The 21,158-nt window shown below is 40.6% G+C and overlaps 1 protein-coding gene across 3 annotated transcripts in view; it reads right to left on the reverse strand.

The window, feature by feature from the left end:
* AK5 (adenylate kinase 5) overlaps nt 1–21,158 on the reverse strand; it is a 258,867-nt gene that overhangs the window by 108,634 nt on the left and 129,075 nt on the right. For all 3 annotated transcript variants that reach the window (XM_061121597.1, XM_061121596.1, XM_061121595.1), the window contains exons 7-8: nt 17,433–17,523; nt 9,376–9,452 (exon numbers count right to left, since the gene is read on the reverse strand). In XM_061121597.1, coding sequence (XP_060977580.1) covers nt 9,376–9,452; nt 17,433–17,523 — 168 coding nt within the window. The remainder of the gene's footprint in view (nt 1–9,375; nt 9,453–17,432; nt 17,524–21,158) is intronic.

Genomic DNA, 21,158 nt, shown 5'->3' on the forward strand with positions numbered 1-21,158 from the left:
TCTACATGCTACACCGTGTACTTAATATTTGAAGTTTATTTTATATTGAAGTAGAGTTGATTACCAATGTTGTGTTTGTTTCAGGTTATACATATATATGTATCTATGTTTTTTTCAAATTCTTTTCCCATTTAGGTTGTTACAGAGTATTGAGCAGAGTTTCCTGTGTTATACAGTAGGGTCCTTGCTGGTTATCTATTTAATTCATTTATTTAAGATTATTTATTTATTTAGTTAGTTGCCCTGGGTCTCCGTTGTTGCATACAGGCTTTCTCTAGTTGCGGTAAGCAGGCCTACTCTTTGCTGTGATGCGTGGGCTTCTCATTGTCCTGGCTTCTCTTGCTGCATAGCATGGGCTCTAAGCATGTGGGTTTCATCACGGGCTCTAGAGCGCAGCAGCAGTAGTTGTGGTGCATGCTCTGTGGCACGTGGAATTTTCCCAGAGCAGAGATTGATCCCACATCACCTGCATTGGCAGGTGGATCCCTATCCATTGTGTCAACAGGGAAGTCCTTGGTTATCTATTTTAAATGTAGTTTGTACATGTCAATCCTAAACTCCCAATCCACCCATTCCCCAACCCTTCCCCCAAGTTTATTCTCTAAGTGTGAGTCTGTTTCTGTTTTGTAAATAATTTCATATGTACCATTTTTTTTTTATATTCAGCATATAAGTGATATCATATGATATTTGTCTTTCTCTGACTTACTTCATTTAGTATGATAATCTCCAGGTCCATTCATGCTTCTGAAAATGGCATTACTTCATTTTTTTTTTATGGCTGAGTATATATGTACCACAACTTCTTTATCCATTCATCTGTCAGTGAACATTTAAGTTGCTCCTGTGTCTTGGATATTGTAAATAGAGCTACAATGAACATTGGGGTGCATGTATTCTTCTGGATGGTGTTTTACTCCAGATAAATGTCTAGGAGTGGGATGGCTGGATCATAAGGTAGCTCTGTTTTTAGTTCTTAAGGAATCTCCAAATTGTTCTCCATAGTGGCAGTACCAATTTACATTCCCACCGACAGCATAGAAGGGTTCCCTTTTCTCCACACCCTCTACAGTATTTACTGTTTGTAGAATTTTTGATGATGGCCATTCTGATTTGTGTGAGGTGGTATCTCATAGTTTTGACTTGCGTTTCTCTAATAACTGGTGATGTTGAGAATCATTTCATGTGCCTCTTGGCTAGCCTCCTTTGGAAAAATGTCTATTTAGGTCTTTTTTCCATTTTTTTGACTGGGTTGTTTGTATTTTTGATATTGAGCCACATGAGCTATTTGTAAATTTTGGAGATTAACCCCTTGTTGGTTACATCATTTGCAAATATTTTCTCCCATTCTGTGGGTTGTCTTCCCTTTTTTTTTTTTTAGTGATTTCCTTTGCTGTGCAAAAGTTTTTGAGTTTAATTAGGTGCCATCTGTTTATTTTTGTTTTTATTTCCATTACTCTTTGTTGTTCAGCTCCTCAGTCATGTCTGACTCTTTTCGACCCCATGGACGGCAGCCCGCCAGGCTTCCCTGTCCTTCACCATCTCCCAGAGCTTGCTCAAACTCGTGTCCATTGAATTGGTGATGTCATCCAAACATCTTGTCCTCTGTCATCCCCTTCTCATCCTGCTTTCAATCACTCCCAGCATCAGTGTCTTTTCAACTGAGTCGGCCCTTTGCATCAGGTGGCCAAAGTATTGGAGCTTCAGCCTCAGCATCAGTTCCTCCAATGAATATTCCAGATTGATTTCCTTTTGGATGGACTGGTTCGATCTCCTTGCAATCCAAGGGACTCCCAAGAGTCTTCTCCAACACCACAGTTAAAAAGCATCAATTTTTTGGCACTCAGCCTTCTTTATGGTCCAACTCTCACATCCATACATGGCCACTGGAAAAACCACAGCTTTGACTATGTGAAACTTTGTCAGTAGGAGACAAACTGAAAAAGATGTTGCTGTGATTTATGTCAAAGAGTGTTCTGTTATGTTTTTCTCTAAGAGTTTTATAGTCTCTGGTCTTACATTTAGGTCTTTAATCCATTTTGAGTTTATTTTTGTGTATGGTGTTAAAGAATGTTTGAATTTAATTTTTTTAACATACAGCTTTCCAGTACAATTTATTGTAGAGACTGTCTTTTCTCCATTGCATGGTCTTGCCTTCTACGTCAGACATTAATTGACAGTAACAGTGGACATTCTTGTCCTGTTCCTGATCTAAGAGGAAATGTTTTCAGTTTTTCACAATTCAGTATGATGTTAACTGTAGGTTTGTCATATCTGCCCTTTATTATGTTGAAGTAGTTTCCCTCTGTGCCCACTTTCTGAAGAGTTTTTATCATAAATGGCTGTTGAATTTTGTTAAAAGCTTTTCCTGCATCTATTGAGATGATCATACGATTTTTATTCTTCAATTTGTTGATGTGGTGTATCACACTGTTTGGTTTGTGGATACTGAAAAATTCTTGCATCCCTGGGATAAATCCCACTTGATCATACACATGGCATTATGTACTTCTCCCAAACACTTAACATAGTTTTAATTTTCTATTTATGTGATTATTCTATTATCTATTTCTACCTGTAAGAGCAATGAGAGGAACTGTATCTTCTTTTGCTCACTGTATATATTTTTAGTAACTCATATAAAAGTGTGGCACATCAAATATTCTCTATATGAGTTGAATGAATAAGTAAATTAAAAAAGGTGAAGTCATGGGCTTAGCTGAAGCAGTTGTGTGGTGTGAGAAGAGGGACCCTCCCACTCCCGACATAGTCATTAAGTCATCTGGATGGTTTTTAAACAGAATGAGTATGTGACAGTGTTAGACATATTCTTCCTTCTTTGAAAGCTGGCATTAAACAATGAAAAAACGAGCTGGGTGAACATACTATTTTAAAGGGAGGGCAGGGTAAAAATACCATGCTGGGGGAAGGAGGTAAAGGCCACAGAGGTGGCATAAACCAAGGGAGCCAAGTATTTTGAGAAAGCAGAAATGCAAGCTAGTGTCTTGAGCCCCAGACATTTTACAAACTAGGAAATGTTCTCCTGACTTGGCAGTAATGAGATGACTTCTAAAGCTCTCTTAGGGGAACAAATAGGCAGAAGCTGGTTTATAGGACAGAATGGGGGGTGAGGGCATAGAAGCAGGGGAGCTGACTTCTCTTTCACCAAATTTAGTGCTGAAGGAAAGGGTAGAGGAAAGACAGTATCCTATGTGGCCTTTCTATGACATTTGGCAATGTTAATGGCCTTCTTTCTTCCAAGAGGGGATGGTGGGTGGGTTGGTAGAGAGAGAAAAAAGATACTCTGAAGATGAGAGCTTTTAGAGAGATGAAGCAGTACCAGTTAATGGAGCAAAGTTCTAGGGCAGATGGAAGGAATGGGACCAAAGGCTTGGGCAAATGATGAGTCTAGAAACACTCTGTTGTTAGGAGCATATACATTATGAACTGGTTATGTCTTCTTGGAGTATTGACCCTATTATCATTATATACCACCCTTCTTTATCCCTGATAACTTTTATTGTTTTGAAATTTGTCCTGTCTGAAATTAATATAGCTATTTTGCTTTCTTTTATTTAGTGCTAACAAGACACATCTTGCTCTATTCCTTTTTGTTAATCTATATGTATCTTTATATTTAAGATAAGTTTCTTGCAGACAGCTTATAGGCTTCCCTGTGGCTCAGTGGTAAATTTAGAATCTGCCTGCAATACATGCGGGTTTGATCCTTTGGTTGGGGAGATCCGCTGGAGAAGGAAATGGCAACCCACTCCAGTATGCTTGCCTGGAAAATTCCATGGACAGAGGAACCTGGCGGGCTACAGTCTGTGGGGGTGCAGTAGAGTCAGACATGACTTAGTGACTGAACAATAATGATGAAGACAGCATGTGGTTGGGTCTGTTTTCTGACTGATTTTGAAAATCTCTGTCTTTAAATTGGAGTATTTAGATCACTGATATTTAAAGTGTCTGCTGATATAGCTGGATTATCATCTAGCATATTTGTTACTATTTTCTGTTTATTGCCCATGTTCTTCGCTTCTACTTTTAATCTCCAAACTTTTTCTGCCTTTGTGGTTTTAGTTAAGCATTTTATATGATTCCATTTTCTCTCCTTCCTTAGCATATCAATTATGTTTCTTTTTAAACTTTTTTAAAAAAAGGTGGTTGCTCTAGAATTTGCAATACACATTTAAACTAATCCAAATCCACTTTGAAATAAGTGGACAGTACAAGTACCTTATAATAACAAAATATTCCTCATTCCTCCCTTCCATCATTTGTTGTCATTCATTTCACTAATACATAAACATACATAATAAAATACATTGTTGCTATTATTGTTTTTAACATGTCATTATCTGTTAGATCAATTAAGAATAAGAAAAATAAGTTTTTATTTTACTTTTGCCTATTCATTCTCTGATACTTTTCTTTATGTAGATCTTGATTTCTGACCTATATAATTTTCCTCCTCTCTAAAGAACTTCTTTTAGCATTTCTTGCAAGACAGGTCTACTGGTACCAAATTGCCTCAGTTTTTGTTTGTCTGAGATAGTTTTTATTTCTCTTTCACTTTTGAAGGATAATTTTATGGGATACTAAAGCCTAGACTTTTTTTTTCCCCTTTCAACACTTGAAGTAGAAAAACTAGAAATCATTTTTTTGACTTTTCAAAAAATAGATATTTTTTGAGCACATATTGTGTGTTGGTTGAGTGACAGGTGAGCAGAACACAATGCAAGAGGATATTAGAACACAGGGTCTCGTGGGTCACCCAAGAAGGTGAACCTGACATGGAATGAGAAGGGCTTCCTCAAGAAGAAGTGTGGTCTTGATGGACCATGAGTAGAGATTATCCGGCACAGGGGTGATGGGGCTGCAGAAGCTTCCACATAGAGGAAAGAGACCTCCCAAAGCACAACCCCCACTTAGGGGAATTGCAAATGGCTTGGTGTGGCTGGCACATGCAGTGTGTTTTGGTGATTGGCAAGAGATGAGTTTGGGGAAGGAGGTGATGGTCAGACTAATTTGAAAGTTCCCATGTATATTGATAAGTGTTCTGATTTAATTCTGACATCAGTGAAGAGCCATGAAGAGTTTTAAGCAGTGGGATATGATGACTGACTTGGCTTTTAAGCAAGATGATTTTCGTGGGTGAGGAGCCTGGGGAAGGGAGACTGGTTCGGACACTGTTTCAGTGGTCCTGGGGAAGAAGGGTGAGGGTGTGAACTGGAGAGGGAAAGAGTGACGCCTGATAGGAGACCAGGCCAGCTGACCAGCTTTCCGATCACCCTGATGTAGGCAGGGAGAAAAAGCAAGGAGATTAGGAAGACGCCCTTGTCTCTGGCTTGGGCAGCTGGGAGGATGGTGGTATCATTCACAGAAATAGGGGAAACAGAAGGAAGAACAGATTTTGTGGGGGAAGACAGTGAGTTCAGTTTTGGACATTCTGAGTTTGAGATGCACGTGGGAAATCCAACCAGTGCTGGTTAGCAGGCAGACGTAGGCATTGGGAGCTCACCAGGGGACTCTGAATGAAGCGGAAATCATGCCTGTGGTCGAGCTTCTCAAAGGATAATGTGTGCAGTGAGGAGCGAAGGTTCCCTTTGCCAGGATACCGGGGATGCTCACATTGAAGTAATGCACCAACAGAGCGGAGTTCACAAGGAAACCAAGAAAGAGTGGGCCAAGAAGTGAGAGGAGTGTGAGAGAGAGAACAGTGGGGGCAAGAGCTTTGCAGCCCAGGCTGGCTTGGCACTCACCAAACACTTAAGTAAGCTCCGTTTTTCAGTCTCCTTAGACATAGGCAGAGTCAGTGACAGGGGATGTCTCATGATCGTGGGAGGAAGAAATAGGCAATTAAGAGCAGGTTTCTGCCACCCCCCACCCATGCTTTTCCCCTTCTTATCCATGGTCCCTTTGGAGGTCTCTCTGGAAGGAAAACACTCAAATTTTGATGGTTTTTGTTTTTGTTTTAAGAATGTAAGCTCCATTAGTTTGCTATTCTTTCCTTTTTAAAAAATTAAAAAAAAAAATTTTATGGCATGCTGAATCTTAGTTCCCTGACCAGAGGCTGAGCCCATGCCCCTTGCGGTGGAAGCATGGTGTCTCAACCACTGGATCGCCAGTGAAGTCCCTTGAGTTTTATTTGTTACTATAGCAGAGCCTCACCTGTCTTTCCTGATTCCAGCTCTGCAGTCAGACTATGTTGGAATTCTGTCTTTACCTCTTGCCAGGTATGTGACTTTAAGTAAACTTCTGAATTCCTCTGGGCTACAGTTTCCTTACCAGTGAAATTGGGATGATAGCAATCTCATGTAACTGTCTTGGGATAAAATGTAATAAATGTGAAGCATTTAGAACAGTATTAAATACTATAGAAATGTTAGAAGCTAATAGGACAGTGTCAAGAAGTGGAGATGATTTATAGTCACGGTCAGCAATCTATGCTGCTCCTCTAAGTCACTTCAGTCGTGACCGACTCTGTGTGACCCCATAGACGGCAGCCCACCAGTCTCCACCGTCCCTGGGATTCTCCAGGCAAGAACACTGGAGTGGGTTGCCATTTCCTTCTCCAATGCATGCATGCATGCTAAGTCGCTTAAGTCTTGACCGACTCTGTGTGACCCTATGGACAGCAGCTCACCAGGCTCCTCCGTCCACAGGATTCTCCAGGCAAGAACACTGGAGTGGGGTGCCATTTTCTTCTCCACAGCAACCTATGGCCACAGGCCAAATCCACTCTGCTGACTGTAAACAGCATCTTCATTAAGAATGGGCTTTACATTTTCTGATAGTCAAAATAAATCACAAGAAAATATGTGGAATTCAAATTTCAGTGACCATAAATAAAGCTTTACTGGAACACAGCCACACTTCTGTTTAAGTACAGTTGTGGCTGCTTTTGCACTACCGTCACAGGAGTGGATCAAAGGCAGCAAAGGTCAAGAAAGATAATGAAAAAGTGCTAACTGGAATCGGCAATAGATTGTCAGTGACCTTGATAATGGCCTTATTTGGAATGTGAAAGCATAAACTAGCTTTTGGTGCCAGACTGATCATAGTTTGATTCCTGACTCTCCTGCTTGTTAGCTGTGTGGTCTTGGGAAGTCATTTAAGCTCTCTGAGTTTTAGTTTAACAGAGCTACCTTCTTAAGTCATTGTAAAGATTAGCAATGATGTATGTAAACCATAAAACACAGCATCTGGCTTATTGCAGGTACTCAGAAAAGGCAAGCACCCGATTTATGGACTCTGTTGCCCCTCCCCCCCGCCCCAACTGCTATTAGGTAATGCCTTTTCACTTTTAATATTTTATTTTTGTCTTTAGTATTTTGTGTTCTCTGTGTTTTACATTATATGCCAAGTCTTTGCTCAAATCTCACCTCTTTAATGAGGCCATCCTAGTTAATATTGGCTCTCCTACTTAATACTGGAATCTGTCCCTACTTCAGCATTCCTAACCTTCCTACCTTGTTCTATTTTTTTTTTTTTCTTCTCATAGCACATATCAATCTAGGATATTTACTAATTTGCTAACATGTTTATTGTACACTATCTTCCCCACCTAGATGGATGCTCCTTGTCTGTTTTATACAATTAGATATTCCAAGTGCTGAAATAGTACCCGGCACATAGTAGGTGCTCTATTAATATCTGCTAAATGAAAAAAAGAATAGGTGAGGGTTTGTTTTTTTTTTTTCCTGTTCAGGACACAATGTGCTCCTTCAATCTGGGGACTTGTCTTTTTTCATCTCTGTAAAATTCTCAACCATTATCTGTTAACATGAAGCTCTACTCCCTCCAGGCTGTCCTTCTTCTGGAGCTCCTTTTAGACCACGTTGACTCAATCATTCCATCCTCAGTGTCTCCCAAGTTCTTTCTTTGACAAGAACTCTCGTTTAGCTCTCTGTTTTATTCTAAGGAAATTTCCTCAGCTCTATCATTGTCTCTTTTTAGCTATGTCTAGTCTACTCTTCAACTTGCTCATTTCTTCCTCATTATTCCTTCTTGCCTCTTGCTTTCCATTCTTTCTTGTACTTGTTTCAAGACTTCTAATCTTCCCTTTATCTCTTTGGATATTTTAAATATTCCTTGATTAAGATTTCTTTCAGATTTTTCTGTTCTGTCTAGTCCTTGGAGTGTGAACCCTTCATTTGTTAAATCAGCTGGATTTCATGCTATGGTTCATTTCTTGGTGTTCTATAATTTTAGATGGTGAGCTCACCTTTTATCGTGGTTGTTTGGCATTTGCCTCTGCTGAGGTCTTAAGAGTTAGCAACTGAAAAAGCTCCAAAAATTCATCACTGAATGGCCTGTCTTTGGAGACTGAGGATGGCAGGTTGCAGGGTGCAGGTTTAGGGAAACTGCCCTGAGTTCACAAGCTCCACTGTGAAACTATTTGCATAACCACATGCAAATTACTCTTGGAGTCTTAATTCTCTTACCTATGAAATAAAAATAATAATTCCTATTTCCTAGAGATGTTGTGAGGAATTAGTGAGATAATCAAGTTAAGGAACTTAGCCCAATGTTTAGTATGTACGAAGTGCTTAATAAATGCTAAAAGATATTTTAAATACTTGTCAATATCTTCTCCTTGCTTTGTGATGTAAGGAAAGAAACTTAATGCCTGTGAAAATAGCTTCTGAATACATATGCAAAACAGAGAAACAGCCATTACATTTGTACACTGGTCAGATCTATTTCATTAATTTGTGACGTGTTTTAGTTGAAAATGGGGGAAAAATCCAGGAGAACATGCCCACTTGGCTTTCAGCCACTGCAGAAGAGCATTGATGAGAGGTGGATGAAGTTTCAGACAGGATGCTTTTTAAAAAATAAGGCCTAATTAGAGAGTGGGATCATGTGCCAACTATTTTGGATCATTAGAGCAGGAAGAAGAGTTCTTCTGCTGAGAAAAAAGTGATCCAGATAAATTTCTTATCCAAATAGAAAACATATGTGACTTCTTGGCTGTGTTGTCCTTGGTCAGCAGTCCCTTTTAAAGGTTAGAAAAAGAAAGCAGTGCCCTGAGTCTCTAGGCAGTGGTTAGTAAATACTGGGCTTATTATTGGGAAGAATGAGACACAGGCAAATTCTTGGGCAAGAGAACCTCATGTAGCCTTACTTCTAGCTCATGTAACTTTTGACCACAGATCTTCCCTTAATTAATTGCCACTTTGAATCTGTGGATAAAGGAGAGTTACAGGGCCAAAGTTAATGAATAAAAGCTGTATGATTTATCATGGAACAGATTAGTTATCTGTAATCATTTCACAGAATGATTTGTAATTCTAATTTTCATGAAACATTTATAAAGACCAAAATTAAAAACATTTAAATAGACAAATATTTTTAGATTTTAATTACCTGATCTTCATAATCAGATCCTGTATCAGTGATCTCTCCGGTGTCCAACATCATTGAAGGATCAAGGTCACTTGAACCTAAGATTAGGAAAACAAATGTTACCTGATGGATGGAGGTTGTCTGTGCATGTTTCTAAAGTAAACTATCTCCCACGAGGTTTCCATATTATCCTTGTGATTATATTAAATTCTCCAATATTTTTAACTCTTCCCATCTGCCAGGCACTGTCTGGTCTGCAGATGGAAAATGCAGATGTAACTGGGCAGGATCCTACAGGCCTTCCCAAGACAGACCCTTCCTCCATATCCTCTGCTCTGGCTTCTCTCTGAAGTACCTAAATAATAGTATCGGATGCACATTTCCTGAGTTGTTTCACAGATGCTAAAACCACCACCAAATGGAAGAAGTTAACTACTTGATGATGGTGAGCATGTAGCCCCCAGACCTACTGTTGCCTAAGGACTGATAATGTTTAACCCCTGTGACATCACTTAGTTACTTCACCATCAACCAGAGAACTGGGCATGAGTTGATTACATACGCTGGGATGTCCCTCCCTCATCTGGACTTTAGAAGCGCTTGGCTGAAATCCACAGAGGAGTTTGGCTTTTTGAGCACTAACTGTCCTGAACTCCTTGTTTATCACCTTGCAGTAAACATGGCACTTTCCTTCACCACAAACCAGTGTCAGTAGTTTAGCTTTACTGCATTTGGGGGAGTGGACCCAAGTTTGGTTTGATAACACAGATATCTAGACACTGTCTCTACCCTTAAGAAGACAATGATCTTGTGGAGGAGATTAACTTGACAACAGCAAGGTTCAGAAACCAAAAGGAAAAAGCTACTAATTCTGACTAGTAGTGGAGGAGGTGATGGAGGTAGGATTCTTCCTTCACAAGGAACTAGTTTGTGAGCTCAAACTATGAGGGTGAATAAGGGTTGTCCAGGAGGAGAAGTGGTTTAGAAGTGTGCAACAGCGACTGAGGAGGAAGGAACAGGAGCAAAATACAGTGGGAGCAGAGCAAAGGGTTCCTGAAAAAGAAGGGCTGAGTTTGCTCACTTTATGAGAAGCTGATAAGCTTTTCTTACAGCCTTTGGGTCACATTAGTCCCTGAAAGTAGGAAAAATCAGGTTAACTTAATCTGTTAACACACAGTTTCTACCCCTAGGTACTATAGGTTACACTGAATTACTTACCCATTAATTCCCAAGGCTTACACTTAGACCAGTAATTTTCATAATGGGGCTCCTGAAGCACAATTGAGTCATCATCCTCATCTAACAAGGCTTTCCTGCTGGGCAATCTATATTACCAAGCTAGCCAGAAAGACAAAATTCAATGCTGCCCATGAAATGCTATGCCCCCGTGAAGAAACCAACCACTCTGCTTCACTGTAAACTTGCCCTTGCAAAAAACTCTTGTTCAGAACATGCAATGAGTAATGTTAAATGAAGATGAACTTCTTAAAAAAAAATGTCCAGCATTTCACACACTTCTCAGATATAGACCTCTCCCAGAGATGCTACTTCCATATTTTCTTTTAGAAAAAGAACCAAGGTAAGTCCCCACACAGTGTTTCCTCATTTCTTCTTCTCTTCTCATCATCACCCCTGCTGTTCACAAAATTGACTGAGTACTAGCTCATCATCAAATCAACTAAGTTAAACAGGAACACCACAGCTTATTGTGCTTGTAATTTAAAAAATTTTAAGTACAATAAAGATTTTCAAAATGAAGAAGCTTGACCCATCAAATCATTTTGGAAAAGCAACTGTAGAGCTGCCACATATAGTTGAATAAATATGTACTCCTCAATTGGTGGTGATACCCTTGGCAACGCGAGTGTTAAAAGTGTCTGTAGGGGTGATATGGAAACTTTAATTTTATATATAATTTTTAAGTAGAAGATGTAATTTTCCTATCTTTGTTCTTTAAGCATTTTTCAAATAAAAGTTTTGTAAGGTGTATCTTAGGGCCAAACTACTTGATGTCTCAGGGTCCAGCTGGAAGACCAGTTTGCACTTAAGTGTTGGGAGGCAGTAAAGAGGTCAGAAGTAAAATGTATACTTCTCTCTGATAGGATCATAGACATTCTAGAATTTAACATTTCACAGAATCCTACTCTGTCACTTTAGAAAAGAGGCAAATGAGCTCTGGAGAAGTTACTTAGCTTGGCCGGTCATGCAGAAAGTGAGTGAGATCAAAGACAGGTCACAGCTCCCATTTCTAACACAGGCTACTAACTCCAAGTTGTAAGCAGACACAATCCAAAAGGTTTTGTACACACGATCTTCTATTAAAGTGCTCTACAGGGGAGGACCTGGAGGAGTGTGTGTCTCTTCTATATTCTGAGAAAATAGGAACAGTGAATGATTGATGATGAGATGGGTCACTGAGTGGCTGCAGAAATGGAAGAATGGAAAGTGGAATAAAGGGGTGTCTCTCCAGCCCGTGAAAGTCAAGGTGGCTGCTACTGACAGCTTTGTTAAAGGCAATGCCAACTTTAATTAGCTTTTGTTACTTCCACAACATGGATATGATTCACCACTGACTAGTGAAAGTGGTGATAGGTACTCAGATGACACCCTTCCCTTAGACTTTAAAGTGGTTCCTTTGAAATGAGCAACATGACCTGAACACAGAGGCTCACTGAATATAGAGCTGCTTCAGTTCCTGTGTCCTATTTATTTAATTAGAAACTGTTCTTTTAGTTATTTTAATAAACTACAGCATGAAGGGGTCTTAAACAGCCCAGTCAACAGAGATGTTAATATTTGAAAATGGAACAAGGTTATTAGAAAACTAGCTTCATTGATGGGAGAATGAAGAGGTTTTTCTTTAAAAAATAAACTCCTGCTCATAAGGAAGAAAAGATTGGTTTTCCTAATAAAATGTTTTTAATAGAAATGTTATTGTGTCATCAAGGGATGGAATTTCTTGACGTGTCGTTGCTCTTGGAAGCAGAACTAATAGATCATAGAAGGCAATAGACAAAGGATATCATTATCTATTCAGATAATGATTGAATAGCGCTCATTTTCTTTTACCACTGGTTGCTTGGTTTGCTGAAATGACACCTTTAATAATAGTTTAAAGCTTGACATACAAAATAGGGCGGTAAATATAACCATATGTACACATTTTGCATCTTTCACTGGACAATTTAACACATAAAACAACTACAATGATCTTAATACTCAAAAAAGAGAGCAAAATCAGGACATTTTGTAAAAGTGATAGTATGGCTTTCTTTTCCCATAATTTGAATTTCTCAATTTCTTTTCAGATTTAAAAATATCCTTTCCGTAGATAACAGACAAAGGTATGAGCTGAAATAGAACCCCCCAGGTTCATTCACTGTCACTAGTTTTAGATGTAGAATGGTCTTCGGAAATGTTGTCCCCTTAAATTTAATTGGGAAGATGATACATTGGCTTCAGGGGTACTGGAAGGCTAAACATACTGTATTCTGGGACAATGGTAAAGATTTCCCTCTTAGTGGATCTTCAATCTGAAGTTTTGGGAAGAACCTCCTCTCATTCTGAGTACCAAATAGAGGAAACCTCCTGCAAGACTGGGATTCCTGGGCAGTGATGGGAATCTGTAGATAAAAGTTCCTCTAACACTTCTCTGAAAGCCAAAGAACTGATGCTTTTGAATTTTGGTGCTGAAGATTCTTGAGACTCCCTTGAACAGCAAAGAGATCATAGCAGTCAATCCTAAAGGAAATCAACCCTGAATATTCATAGGAAGGGCTGATGCTGAAGCTGAAGCGCCAATACTTTGACCACCTGATGGGAAGAACTGGCTCATTGGAAAAGACCCTGATGCTGGGAAAGATTGAAGGCAGAAGGGGGCGACAAACGATGAGATGGTTGGATGGCATACCAATTCAAGGGACATGAGTTAGAGCAAACTCTGGGAGACGGTGAAGGATAGGAAAGCCTGGCATGCTGCAGTCCATGGGGTTGTAAAGAGTCAGACATGATCGAACAACCGGACAACAACAATGAAAAGATGAGGTATGTTAACAAGTTGGACCGTAGTAATCATTTCATGAATCAAATCATCACATATATATATATATATATATATACATACAATTTTTTACTTAAAAAATTTAAAGCAATTGAAAATCATTCACACTTCATCATTGGAAGTGATATGGAAGCTGTGGAGCAGCTGAGATTAAATAGAGAGAGGATTCAGAGAGAAGGAAAGAGCCAAGGCACAAGACCCGGGGGCTGATGAGTCACACAGCAGAGCCCACATACGTGATTTCTTTAATTGACTGAGTCACTGATGTTTACCAGCTGGGAGATTTTACCTACTGGTGCAGGCTTCTGACTTCTCTGGAATGAGAGAAGGATCCAGCAACACTGGTCAATTCTTTAATGGTAACAACAGTCTGTCTATCAGATCTAATCCCTTGAATATATCTGTCATTTCCACTGTGTAATTGCAAGGGATTTGATTTAGGTCATACCTGAATGGTCTAGTGGTTTTCCCTACTTTCTTTAATTTAAGTCTGAATTTGGCAATGAGGAGTTCATGATCTGAGCCACAGTCAGCTCCCAGTCTTGTTTTTGCTGACTGAATAGAGCTTCTCCATCTTTGGCTGCAAAGAATATAATCAATATGATTTCAGTGTTGACCATCTGGTGATGTCCTTGTGTAGAGTCTTCTCTTGTGTAGTTGGAAGGGGGTGTCTGCTATGACCAGAGCATCTCTTGACAAAACTCTATTAGCATTTGCCCTGCTTCATTCTGTACTCCAAGGCCAAATTTGCCTGTTACTCCAGGTATTTCTTGACTTCCTACTTTTGCATTCCAGTCCCCTATAATGAAAAGGACATCTTTTTTTGGGTGTTAGTTCTAGAACGTCTTGTAGGTCTTCATAGAACTGTTCGACTTCAGCTTCTCCAGCATTACTGGTTGGAGCATAGACTTGGATTACTGTGATAATGAATGGTTTGCTTTGGAAATGAACAGAGATCATTCTGTCGTTTTTGAGATTATATCCAAGTACTGCATTTCGGACTCTTTTGTTGACTATGATGGCTACTCCATTTCTTCTAAAGGATTCTTGCCCACAGTAGTAGATATAATGGTCATCTGAGTTAAATTCACCCATTCCAGTCCATTTTAGTTCACTGATTCCTAAAATGTTGATATTCGCTCTTGCCATCTCCTGTTTGACCACTTCCTATTTGCCATCTCCAATTTGCCTTGATTCATGGACCTAACATTCTAGGTTCCTATGCAATATTGCTCTTTACAGCATTGGACTTTACTTCCATCACCAGTCACATCCACAACTGGGTGGTGTTGTTGCTTTGGCTCCGTCTCTTCCTTCTTTCTGGAGTTATTTACCCACTGATCTCCAGTAGCATATTGGGCACCTATCAGCCTGGGGAGTTCATCTTTCAGTGTCCTATCTTTTTGCCTTTTCATAGTGTTCATGGGGTTCTCAAGGCAAGAATACTGAAGTGGTTTGCCATTCCTTTCTCCAGTGGACCATGTTTTGTCAGAACTCTCTACCATGACACGTCCATTTGGGTGGCCCTACACAGCATGGCTCATAGTTTCATTGAGTTAGACAAGGCTGTGGTCCATGTGATCAGTTTGGTTAGTTTTCTGTGATTGTGGTTTTCATTCTGTCTGCCCTCTGATGGAGAAGGATAAGAGACTTATGGAAGCTTCCTGATGGGACAGACTGACTGAGGGGGAAACTGGGTCTTATTCTGATGGGTGGGGCCATGCTCAGTTAATGTTTAATCCAAAGCTATGGTTTTTCCAGTAGTCATGTATGGATGTGAGAGTTGGACTGTAAAGAAAGCTGAGCACCGAAGAATCGATGCTTTTGAACTGTGGTGTTGGAGAAGACTCTTGAGAGTCCCTTGGACTGCAAGGAGATCCAACCAGTCCATCCTAAAGGAAATCAGTCCTGGGTGTTCACTGGAAGGACTGATGCTGAAGCTGAAACTCCAATACTTTGGCCATCTGATATGAAGAACAGACTCATTGGAAAAGACCCTGATGTTGGAAAAGATTGAAGGGGGGAGGAGAAGGGGACGACAGAGGATGAGATGGTTGGATGGCACCACCAACTCAATGGACATGGGTTTGAGTAAACTCCAGGAGTTGGTGATGGATAGAGAGGCCTGGCATGCTGCAGTCCATGGGGTCGCAAAAAGTCAGACACGACTGAGTGACTGAACTGAACTGAACTGAACAATAGTCTGGGGCTGTGAAGTGGCGGCCTCTGGGAAGGAGAGGTTTATTTCCAGTTTACCACAGGCTCTACTGGGACCACTTCACTCATCAGGGCTGGGACAGATAGAAGGGGTTTACTCTAAGGCTGGAGTAGAGGTCTTGTACATTTTCAGGGGCCTTGGGAATGGAGCGGGGTTGGGGAGTTGTGGCTGTGAACACAGACCTCTCTGTTCATAAGCTCAGAGCTGTAGGAAGGCAGGCGGGGCCCTTGGAAACCCGTGCTATGGGCCAGGCGCGTGCACTCTACCAAGGGGACCTGAAGAGGATGAAGACAGAATTTACCGAATGTACTTTAGACAGCATAGCTACATCACTGTAGGATGAGGCCACTTTGGAGAAATGCTACTTGAGAGTCATAAAGTGCCTGAAGTTCTAAAGAAGGGGCAGTTTAAATTTTCTCCTCTGCTCTGCTGTTTGGAAACTGAAGGTATCTATCACATAGATATTTGTTGTGAGAGGTCTAAAAGGAATGTTATAAATTAAATATGAACTTAAAAACACAGGTGTCAAGACTTCCCTGGTAGTCCAGTGGTTAAAACTGTTCTTCAGTGTAGAGAGCTTGGGTTCAATCCCTGGTGGGAGAACTACCCCTAAGGGTGGTCAAACAAAACAAAACAAATAAAAAACATAGGTATATAACTTTTTCTTGAAGCAGTGGTACTCTTATTTACATGATCTGACATGCTTCTCAATATTTCTTCTTTCCTTTAACAGGGTATCTTTCTGCAAATATCACTGGAAAATCAGGCAGGTGAGTTTGTATCAGTTATCTGTGCTCTGTGGGTTTGCCCAGAAAGACTACTGCCTTGTCTTTTAAAAAAATTCTTTCTTAAAACCTGTTCTTAGTGGGCTTCAAATACAGCTTGAAATTTTAGGTGTTTAGCCTTTTTTTTTTTTTTACAGCCCAGAACTTTTGGTCTTTATTTACTGAGGCTGTAACTGAGAAGAAAGGTCAGGACTGAGACAAAGATTTGAGAGTCATCCACATAGAAGTGATGGTTGAAACCATGAGGGACAATGAGTTGATGCAGAGAAAGTGTATAAGAGAGTGAGAAAAGGGTCAAGGATGGAACTGTGAGTACTGACTACTTGAGCGGATATACAGTGTCAAACTTCTAGATATAGAAAGAAAAGGGGCAGGGCTACAACAGGGGCTGTGGGCTGGAATGGGGGCAACCCATTCCAAGGGGGGATTTTTCCCTGGTTCAGGAGAGACATATGTGTGTTAGGGCAGCCTGGAGAAGTTGTAACTTTTATTGTGCTCAAGTTATGGGTTAGATCAATTTTTAAAAATTATAGTAGCATAGAAGTAGTGGAGTGTTAGTTGCTTGGACATGTCCACCTCTTTGCAATGCCTTGGACTGTAGCCTTCCAGGCTCCTCTGTCCATGGAATTCTCTAGGCAAAAATACTGGAGTGGGTTGCCATTTCCTTCTCCAGGGGATTTTCCCACCCATGTCTCCTGCATTTAGGACAGATTCTTTACCACCTGAGCCTCTAGGGAAATCCCATAGTAACGTAGATCCTATGCTATATTGTGACTATCTGCTAATTTGCCTGTCCAATGACTGGAAGAATGGCAGTAACCATAAGAAGCAGATATATGGCTCTTTTCTATGCTGCTTTGTACCTTTATTTTTAAGCCAGAAGGTATAAAGCTCTGAGGACAGCATCATCCTCACAACCTTAGAGCAGTATGTTGAGCTCCAGCGTTACTACAAAGCCCCAGACACTTGGCAGGGGATCAGGGTGTACTGTAGCCCAAAGGACACGGTGACTTACCTGCTGCAGCCTCTTTGTTTGGAAATAACTTGCTGTCAACTGCCATGCTGATGTCATAGAACACCTCATCCTCGTCCCGGTCGGCATCAAACTGGGAGAAATCAAGACAGACAAGTTGAGAACATGAGAATACATAAATCAATTCAGTCCAAAATATAATGAGCATGCATCACATAACTCTATCTCTAATGAAGGAGGATAACAGGAATTAGGGTCCTTGAGTTTTTAATCAGATATTTAGAGGATTTTTCAAGCCCAGACCTCATATCAAACAGAAAGGGGTGTTAGAGAGTAAATGTACAGGCACTTATGGTTAAGAAAAATGGGTATAATTTTCTTAATTTCTAAAACAAGCTTTGGAAAAATTCATAACTTGTGCCTTTCTGATTCTTAGCTTTGTTTTGAAATAGCCCCATCCTCCTTCATGAAAATATTTCTAATCAACAGGGGGAATAGATTTTTCAATTTGTTGCTACAAAAAGGAAAAAGAACCCTCAAACAAATTTTAGCTACTATACAAATATAGATGCTATTCTATAGGTATAGTCAATAGACACTATAGCTTTAGATGTAACAAAAATTATAGATTTAAATCTTGAACCATTCTCTAAAATTTACAAAATTTTAAATATTAAATGTGGCTACATTTTAAAATCCTCTATTTCCCAAGTTGTTCAATGGTTTTTAGAAGTACACTTTAGTCTTTTTAGTTTTTTGAATTATAATTGACAAACAATAAACTGCACATATTTAAAGTGTACAAAATGATAAGCTTTGACATCTGTGCACACCTGTGAAACCATCATAAAAATCAAAATAGTGAGCATATCCATCACTCCCTAGTTTCCTTGTGCCTCTTGAGAATCCTTTCCTTCTGCCCCTTCATCAGATAATCACTGATATGTTTTCTGCAACTAGAGATTACTTTGCATCTTCTAGAATTTCAAGTAAAAGGAATAGCACAACTTGAAACGTTTTTGTCTGAATTCTTTTAGCATAATTATTTTGAGATTTTACCAAGCTCACTCCTTTTCATTGCTCAGTAGTATTTCATTGTATGGATATATGATTTATTCCATCCTAGACGTCTTTTGGGAGAAGGACATGGTAACCCATTTCAATACTCTTGCCTGGAAAATCCCATGGATGGAGGGGCCTGGTAGGCTACAGTCCATGGGGTCACGAAGAGTCGGACACAACTGAGTGACTTCCCTTTCACTTTTTACTTTCATGCATTGGAGAAGGAAATGGCAACCCACTCCAGTATTCTTGCCTGGAGAATCCCAGGGACAGAGGAGCCTGATGGGCTGCCGTTTATGGGGTCACACAGAGTCGGACACGACTGAAGCGACTTAGCTGCAGCAGCAGATGTCTTTTATCTTGAACACTGTAGTTTTTATCCACAGATATTTGATTTGAGTCTTAGAAACTCTCTATAGAGAGTTCTGAAGATATGAAATGCAAGGTTTTAAACATATGAAATACAACCATAATAACTTCTAAAAATATTTTTGAGCTTTGTTCTGGAATGAAGTTTAATTATTGGAAACAACTTGATCCTTTCAGGTCATGTGTTGAAGATTTATTAGACTGGGCCACAGCAGTATTTAGTTTCAGTTCAGTTCAGTCACTCAGTCGTGTCCGACTCTTTGCGACCCCATGGACCACAGCACGCCAGGCCTCCCCGTCCATCACCAACTCCCGGAGTCCACCCAAACCCACGTCCATCGAGTCAGTGATGCCATCCAACCATCTCCTCTTCGGTCGCCCCCTTCTCCTCCTGCCCTCAATCTTTCCCAGCATCAGGGTCTTTTAGTTTACGGTTAATTATTTCCCACCGTTGTGGCAAACTTTTTTTAAAGTACTCTGCCCAGGGCCTTGTGAATTGAGGGCTTTTTTCGAGTCTGGCTGGTAGACACAGGCGCCCTTCTGAGCCCAGTGTGAGCTCTAGCTGCTGCTCTTGCTGGTCCTTCTGCGTAGTTGTTCCCTCAGCTTTGCGTGGTCTCCTCACATGCAGGCCCTGATTCGTACTCTGCTGGATCCCGCCGATCTCCAGAGTTTTCTCTCTGTGCATCTCTTGCATCTTTGGTACTCCGTCCTCTGAACTCCAGCCACCTTGGTCTCTTGGGGTCTCAGCTCCATCTGCTCAACTCGTGAAGTCCACCGATCTCCCCAGGGCTTCCCTCTCCCTGAGCTGCAGCCTGGAAAGTCTCCAGGGGTCAGCTGAGGGCAATCACAAGGCGCATCACATGATTCCTTTCTCTTTGAAAATCATCTGATCGTTTGACATCCACTGTCTTAAAATTGCTTTTTAAAAATATATTTTCTGTTTATTTCTGTTTGTTTGTTTCATGTGGGAGGGAAAATCCAGCCTCTTTTATTCCATCATAGTTTTTTTTTTTTTCCCCCCTCTATTTTTTGGCTGTGCTGCACGGCTTGTGGAATCTTAGTCCCCAGACCAGGGACTGAACCAGTGTCCCCTGCAGTGTAAGCTCAGTGCCTTACCCTCGGACCGCTAGGGAAGTTCCTAGTCCATCCTGGTTTTTAAGCTTAATTATTACGTTAAACACATTTGAAAAGATTTAAGTGATTTATTCCTTTATATTTTCCTACTGAAGTGCTTCATTATTTTTAGTGATGGGAATTCAGAAGACTAAATTAGAAAGTTATTACCTAACCTCCCCTCACACAGTTAAAGCACACCTGTGCGATGCTTCAACATACTTTCACTGTGTCACGTCAGCCCATGGGAAAGGTGAGGCAGATCATCTGATTTCTATTTTACAGGCGAGGAAATATCTACACAGGTATTATTACTTTGTCAAGTCAAACACCAAATATGCAGGAGCAGTAGGACTTGAACTTAGGATGGTTGACACTTGCCATCCTACTAGGCTACGCAGGATCATCATAGTCAAATAAACAGAGCCCTGGTATGCAAATAAGTGTTAACATAGCCTTTTGTCTAAATGCAAGAGGGAGAAAAGCATATGGTGGTTAGGCAGATAAGGCAAGATTAGTCTCACCTTAATGCATGCTTCCCACACCTGTAGACTGTGGCTTTTTATTTTTTCCCAAAATATTTGTCAGCTATGATCAGTATGGGGTAAGTTCTACTAATAAAAGGTTTGTTTTTATTTTTCTTGGACTTTTCAAAGATAGGTAACAGCGTTTCATTTTATAAATTAAAGCAGAACCAAAGCAAACAGAACCAAAGCAAAACTTATATATTAACACTTTACTGGGGGCTGTGTGTGTGTGTGTGTGTGTGTGTGTGTGTGTGTGTGTAACGCCAGGGCAGTAAGTTTGAAGGAAAAGGGGAACTGAGACAAAGCAAGAAGCGTAGCAGATGTAAGGTGACACAGTACTGATCTGAGCCCCAGCTTCACAAGAAGTCACAGCTGGTCTCCAGAAAGACTAAATGGAACCGGAATATCTCAGAACAGTCTGAGGGGAAGGGAGAGGCATATATATGCTGTCTTTTAGTTTACAGTCTTCCACTGGTCCCAGTTTTCTTCATGAAGAGTTGAAGTTCCCCCATCTCTTGGTTTGGTTGCCTAGATCCTAGGGCAGCCCCTGGAAGCCAGATCCCATGCTCCAGGGAGCGGCAGAGTGTGTGAATCTAGAAGTGCTGAAAGGCACCAACCGCCAGAAGGTCTGGTCTGGCTGGGTCCTGGGGCCGTCTCTGCGTAGGCTCTCACCAGGTTTGGGTGATGAAGCTCAGCC

This window comes from Dama dama, chromosome 20 (genome assembly GCF_033118175.1).
Source record: "Dama dama isolate Ldn47 chromosome 20, ASM3311817v1, whole genome shotgun sequence".
NCBI classification, from domain to species: domain Eukaryota; kingdom Metazoa; phylum Chordata; class Mammalia; order Artiodactyla; family Cervidae; genus Dama; species Dama dama.